General features: G+C 34.7%; 1 protein-coding gene across 2 annotated transcripts in view; it reads left to right on the top strand.

Moving 5' to 3' along the window:
* Positions 1–7,476, top strand: part of LOC108754035 (hairy/enhancer-of-split related with YRPW motif protein 1) — a 55,461-nt gene extending 47,985 nt beyond the window's left edge. Inside the window, exons 1-4 of one of the 2 annotated variants that reach the window (XM_018496063.1) lie at positions 1,727–2,324; positions 5,022–5,205; positions 5,789–6,025; positions 6,568–7,476. In XM_018496063.1, coding sequence (XP_018351565.1) covers positions 2,208–2,324; positions 5,022–5,205; positions 5,789–6,025; positions 6,568–7,181 — 1,152 coding nt within the window. In that variant the 5' untranslated portion in view covers positions 1,727–2,207 and the 3' untranslated portion in view covers positions 7,182–7,476. Of the gene's footprint in view, positions 1–1,726; positions 2,325–5,021; positions 5,206–5,788; positions 6,026–6,567 lie in introns of those variants that run through there. The other variant, XM_018496062.1, reaches the window with a different exon arrangement.
* Positions 7,477–7,557: the final 81 nt, after the last annotated feature.

The following is a 7,557-nucleotide window of genomic DNA, read 5'->3' as shown; positions in this document are numbered from 1 at the left end:
GAGAGAGAGAGAGAGAGAGGGAGGAAGGGAGGGGGGAGAGAGAGATGTAATAAAAATAGTTATTTACTTAAATTTTATACAAGCTTATACAAGTAATTATTTTAAAATATTTTAATTATTTTTTATATTAGATAAACTAAATTATTAAATTAAGTTATTATACATAAACTAAAATATATAATTTATTAACTAAATGTTCTTTCGTTTTGAAGTATATAATTATATTTAACTATCAAATTTTGATTAACTACAATTTATTAGTACCATAGTATTGAATTATTTCCATCTGGTTTATTTTAACCAGATGCAAATTTTAAGTTTAATATTAGTTATGAGTCCTTTTATTAAATGTAATATATGTTGGTATGCTAGGCAAAAGTAATAATTAAATGTGTAACAACTGCAAATACAGAGATGAATATATTCAGATGTTAGGATTAATTAATTAAATTATTGTGTTTACGCAGATTTATGTAATAAGATGTATACATGCAAGAATATAATTTGCAACATAAATTACATTGAACGCATATGAACCTCTTTTAACTGCTCCAATAAATTTGAAAATTATTCTTTTTGATATTTGAATAGGTAAGCTGAAATGAAATTTAACAAATAACTTATTATATATTAATATGTTCTAATAAAAATTATGATCATAACAAAAATAATTTATAAAATACAAGGAAATAATTAACATAAGTGAAAATGTATGCTTATGTATGTTTTTATAATATTATCGTTTTTCCAAGCATGCATCGAAAATTCTATTAAAGCAAATTCTTTTTCATAGAATAAAAATTTGTTAAAATGTTTCCAAAAAGAATCGGTTTCAATACTGTATAATATTGTAATATAATAATAAAAAAAATGTATAAATAAAAAAAGTCAATTAAATTAACTAAGTTAACAATTAAATTTTCATTCAAGAAAAAAAAATATTTACTTAGCGCTTCCATTAATACCACACAAAACTGCGCGTCGTAAAAATATCATGTTAATTGAACTTGAAGTGTTTCTTAGAAGTGCCTTTTGTAAATATTCGTAAATTATTCGCTTACATACGTGCGACAGAAAGATATAACTAAAAGACTGTAAAAATCCGTGGAACTGGAATTTCCTCGAAGAGAAATTCGAGGGGGAGTTAAACGGGATAATCGGGTACAATGGTTCGCGACGTAGGGGACTCGCAGTAGTAGTCAAAGTCAGAAACAACAAGAACCCCTGGTCGTTCTGATGGACGGCGTAGCGTGACGCGATGCGACGAGGCGGAGACGCGTGTTGCCTCACGTGTTGGGCGTAATACATCGCGTTTTCGACACGTGATGCCTCCTGGTCGCCGTCGACGCAGCGCGGCGCGGCGCGACCGGCCCGATCCGATGCGGTGTCTCCCTCCCGATGGCTGAAGAAACGCGAGTGTCGTCGCTCGCGGCTCGTAGTCGTCGGTGCGCCTGCGATTCGCGAGCATGGACAGCGACTGTTCGATAACAAGAGCGAGTGGCATTGCCCGTTTCAAAGTGTTAAGTGGTCGGTTAATCTCTCTCTCTCGCTGAGTTTCGATAATCGCGATAGTGCTTTGAGTAATTCTATAATAAAAATATAATTGTATATTTTTTAATAAAAAAAAAAAAAGAAGAAAAAAACAAACAAACAGAAAGACAATAAATGTATTGCAATATTAATTATACAATAAATATATATTGCGAACGGATTCTAATATAAATTTAAGTAATAATATTCTTGAACGAATATACGCTGTCTGTATATAATACATAATTGACAGTCGAAGGATATAAGTTATATACAAAGAAATATAAAATTGAACGATCTTCGTCGAGAAATCTATTTGGACTGAATTGCATATGGAACAGTTATTGCTACAAATTCTAAAAGTGTCCTAGTATATACAATAGTTACTCGATATAGTGCGAACCATTTATGGGGACTGACTGATAAAAGTATTATTCGGAATCGAATTTTCCTCACGAGAAAATCGTTTCGAGAGTGAATTTTACCAACGCAATAGACTTTGATATTTATCGATATAGAAGTTTATTTTCGAATGGTACACACGTGTATCGCGCGTATTTAAAGAGAAACAATAAGGGTGACGATAAAGTGACTTTTAAGCGGATCGATACTTTTTCGAAGACCGTGGAAGATAAGAAGATACTTTTCTCCTTCTGTATTTTGCTATTCAAGGCAGGATGGTCACGCATAGTATGGATAACATCCTGAACATGCAATACTATCCGACGAACAGCCACGTCGATGCATCGGTGCATTCACCGCCACCGAGGAAGAGACGCTGTTTGAATAAAGAGGTGAATACGCATCCGCCAATCTAATTGGATGAAATCGATATCTTGTTTCTTTCCGCTCGGAAAAAGGAAAGACGGACACGCAGTTTCGTAGCAATACGATGAAGATTCGAACGCATTTTTCTATCTAATTTGGAATCTTCTCTCTACTCTCTTTCATTAGTAACATTTAATTAACCCTACATTACTCGTATGGTTTTTTAACGTAATTACTCGCGTTGTGTGATACTTCAACATTGTTATATCTCAAAATTTATTGTTCTCTTTGATGATTTATAAATAATCAAATATTTATAATATTCTATATTCTTTAGATAGAGATACATTGGAATACTATCATTCTTGGATGTAATTTGGGATATTTTTTGCATATATTTTTTCATTAGCAACATTTAATTAATTAACCTAGGCTTATACATTACTTGCGTGGTTTTTTTAACCTAATTATACTCGCGTAGGGTATTTCTGACCTCAATATTATAGCCTAATTTTCATTGTTCTCTTTGATGGTTTACAATTAAAGATTGATATTTTATACAACCTTTAAATAAGTGCTATCGTCTTTCGGAATGCATTCTTCCATCTAACTTGGGACATTTTTTTATCTATTCTTTTATTAGCAACACTTAATTAACCCCCTCCATTTTAATTAATTCGCGTAAAGTGTTTCTGACACCTCAATATTACATCCTAATTTTCATTGTTTCCTCTAATGATTTACAATTCAATAAAAATTGATAATGTCTTATACAACTCTTAGAGAGAGATAACTGCAAAAATTTTGTTGTTGTGATACAATTTATCTTAAATATAATAATGTGTATAAATTCATATTTAGTGAATTTGTAAAGTGGGGATGCGAGTAATGAAGGGTTAACTGTACGATTTTTGGAAAGAGTCAGCGTCTGAATAAATTTACATTTGAAAAGAAGTTTGCATCGGCCATTCCATATACGATCTTTGAAGTAAAGCCACTATTTCATTCCTTCATTTCATCCCGATTTATGGTCTTTAGGATCATTCTCTCTGCGCCGCGTATTCCGTTCCCGTTCTTGACGGGATGCACCGATTTATGCGCCGATCGCTTGCGTAATTTCGCATGAATGAGTTCCATGGAAAACGTCGTGTTGGCCGCGTGCCAGGAACGAGCGTTACGTTACCGTGATTTGAATGCTACATACCCGTAAATCAGTATAAGTATCGAGGTGTCATTGTGACGTCGCTTATTGTTCGTTTGCTGTTTCAATCGCATAATTGCGGGTCAGACCGCTCGTTCCATTCTCTTGTAAAAATTTGTTTTGAAATGAATCCAGCAGGCGTTTGTTTGAAGGTTCGCGTCGATTATATATCTTGACGAGAGCAAATTGTGGTTATCTAGAAAAGTAAGGCATGTTGTTTGTTTTTAAAGCAGACATTCGCGTAAGGATAGTTATATAAGATCCGATTGTGACTTGGCACGATATTATATGCAGATAATTACATTTCAAAGTAAAATATTATATTTAAAAATTTGATGTTATTATATTATATTTAAAATAATATTATTATATTTAAAAATAAAAATAATTCAGAAAAGTTATATTGTTTTTAAAATAAACAACTATAGTATGAATTTGGTTGGAACATAGATAGAAGACTGTAAAGTAAATTGCAAATTATCTAAAGCTTTCGATCTGCGTGACTGCGACTATTCATTCACTCATATTACATAAACATTCAGAGTATGCGCTTGTCTTAATTCATTTAAAGAGTTTGTTATTGAACATAATTATCAGAAACTGCTTTTATACGTATCAGCTGCAATTTTATCGTTAAACGTGTGACTTTTGCATTTGCATCACATTGCTTTGTGCCCGATCACCGACGTTATCTTTCCGCATATTCGCGCGATAGATGAACATTTCAGTGAATTAAGCGGTTACCTAACTAACTGCGATATCCACCTCAAGATCGTGACACGTGGCACGTACAGATAATTGCGTTCCAGTAGCGACGTGACCTTTGAAGATGATAACGTGTTTTAATTCGCCCGTGATAACGTAATTACAATCTTTCTCGTTCGCGACGCAAATGCTGCTTTAATTAAGATATCCATGGGAGTTCATGGGTGACCAGTAAAGATTGCTCGATGTGAGATCATATTTTGGAGTTGTAACTCTTTAATTGCAACAACAAAAAGCTTCGTATAAATTGATCTGTTTATGAAGGTCGGTATTTTAATTGTCTCTCATTAAATAATGCGAGATAAAGTAAATCCAGTGCAATGTCTGACCATATCTTGACCGTTACTACTGCAAGCAAAAATCAAATGTATCGATTTGCGTGAGTCATTTTTAATGGATGTATTTAGTATCTTAGTAGTACTTAGAACATAGAAAGTAATTAGCAGTATTACGTTTACAATTTGTTAAAAAATCTGAGGAATAATTATTTTATATATTTGAATTTTTCGTTTATAAATATTGATAAGTTTCTTTTTATATAATAATAATAATAACAGTATACAAAGTTTCCTCTCTTGCGATAGTAATAATATAAAATTATATGATTATTAGTAGATTATATAATTATGATATATATAAAGCTTTAAAATATTTTAAAACATCGGTGGATGGCTTTAAAGTATGATATTATTATTGAGATATTAGAAGAGAGAGATTGACTGGATAGATCATTGGATTGTATTCGTTTTTGTTGCAGCAAGATCCAATGTCACACAGGATCATCGAGAAACGCAGAAGAGATCGTATGAACAATTGCCTAGCCGATCTCAGCCGACTTATACCTGCGGAATACTTGAAGAAGGGTCGGGGCAGAGTCGAAAAGACAGAAATCATCGAGATGGCGATCCGCCACATGAAGCATCTTCAAGGCCTCCGACAAGGTGAGTATCTAATCGATCCGATCGCGATTCTCCCAAACAAAATTATTTCGGGAACGAGAATATATTACGCAACATTGCATTGTATTTCCGCGAGTTGGCAACAAGATCTGCCAATGTCGTTCCGCAAACAGACCGTAAATTGCAGATCGCGAATAAGAACAATATGCGTTCTCTCGATATTGCCAAGTATACACTGTTAAATTCATAATGTCAAATTGCATTCAATTTGAGTTATTTTTAATCATTTCATTAGGTAATCATTGCTTCTCAGTATGTTGCTAATTTAACTAAAGCAATGGAGAATCAAGAAATGTATTAAACTTGACTTGAATTTAGTTTATTATTTATTAAGTACGTTAATATATATATATATATATATATATATATATGAAAGTTTATTTTGAAATAGTTCATAGAAATGGATCATAGAAATGGATTGATTTTGATTTTGGCACATATGGAAGTTAAAAATTATAAAATTATTTAATAAGGGATTGGGTTATCAAAAATTGCTCTTTTCATATCTAACAGCGTATACCTAAGTTATACTTACGGCATCTTATTGGGAATGTTTTGTATTTAGATACCAAGCACTCATCCGTGACGCCAGTGCACACACATCCTGAGGACAGCGTGGACAGCGTGTCCCACTCGACCGCGGCCTCCACCGCGGCGGAGCATTACAAGCTAGGATTTCAGGAGTGTTTGAGCGAAACCATGCATTTCCTCATCGAGGTCGAGGGTTTCTTTGCGAGGGATACCCTCTTCGTACAGCTCATCAATCATTTGCAGCAGCACTGCGACAAAATCGTAGCCACCAGTACGTATCATTTTACTTTTGAAAGATATAGAGAAAGCCTTTATTTAGAAACAAATATACTTTAATACTTTTGATCCTGTCACTGATAGTAATAAACAATGATATAATGATATAATTAGTTTCATTGCAATTTGTATGTCTTGAAAAGAGAAAATATTATATAATTTTTATAGTGCATTCTAATTAACGTCTTTTGTATATTGAAGATTATGAATTCTTAATATTTGATCCAATTAATTCTTCACTTTCCAAATTTCGATACGATTGATAGAATTATAATTATTCCCCATGAAATATAGAGTGTCTGCACTGAGAGAAAAGTATTTGTGATTTTAATTGCATGGTAAAATAATTATGATCTCCACTTTTATAATTATTACTGCTACAATAACAAGTATATTTATAGGTTTATCAAAAATATATGTAGTTGATACCGAAAATGACTAGAAATTATAATTAAATTATTATAATTGCGACCATTTTCTTTCTCTCAATGTGCTTTAAAAAGAATTCTGGCAGTTAATCACTGAAATTTGTTGTAGGTGACCGATTAGGCTTCCCACATCCCGAGTTGCCAGTGATGAATGGAGCGATGAACGGCGCCGGCTACTCGCACACGAGTATTCCGACGATATGTCAGCCCAATGGCGGCCACTCGGACCACGGCTCGAGCTCGGGTGTAAGCTCGTTTGGCGATCCGGAGCGTCCGTTGCTGCGACCGACGATTGTGCCACCGCCGACGATTGTAAGTGACGACAGCAATCACAGCACCCACTCGCATAGTACGCCACCCGGAACTGGAATCGTTCCCTGTCGAGACCGGCCGACCAATTACAAATTCAAGAGTTCGATCAAGCAGAGGTTCTCGGCAGAGAGGGTGAAATCGTGTTCATCACCAGTATCGAACGGTGCCGGGCTGGATAAACCGCCGTCTTCGTCGTCTCACGGGGTGCCAATCTTCGCTCTGCACGACGCCGGATCCTTCTATGTGCCACTGACAGTTGAGGCGTCCTTGATCAGACCTCATCTGAGTTTCATTCCGGACACCGGACCCGATACCGTTTTACATCCGGTTACGATATCAGTTAACTTCAATCACTCGTCGCCGCCAGCGTGGTCGCAACACCACAGTCCCATTCATCAACATCAGACATAAAAGAGAGACGAGAACAGTTAAAATGAATCAATTATCATCCGATCGCTTGTATCCATCACGAGCGAGAGAGATGTACTTTGTTCCATCAATTCCGATTACCATCAGTAGACTGATCTTCGAATCAGTGCCCTAATACATGAGTATAAGAATCTTGCGAATTCTTGAATAATATTGTCAAGCATTGCGATGGAATTGGGAGCGATGGTGAAGCCGTCCACGTGACGCATGCGAGAATCAAGAACAGTTTGTGATTCTCCTATTTTATTGATCGCAATACGCGGTGGACAACATATAGTGGCCTATATACGATATAATTGATTGATATAATTAATATCAGAATTAAATATTAAAAGGTAAAATAAATTCTGATCATATT

The sequence above is a fragment of the Trachymyrmex septentrionalis genome, unplaced genomic scaffold, assembly GCF_001594115.1.
Source record: "Trachymyrmex septentrionalis isolate Tsep2-gDNA-1 unplaced genomic scaffold, Tsep1.0 scaffold74, whole genome shotgun sequence".
Taxonomy (NCBI): domain Eukaryota; kingdom Metazoa; phylum Arthropoda; class Insecta; order Hymenoptera; family Formicidae; genus Trachymyrmex; species Trachymyrmex septentrionalis.
Note: the sequence above shows the minus strand (reverse complement) of the source record. Positions and strands in the feature narration are given on the sequence as shown.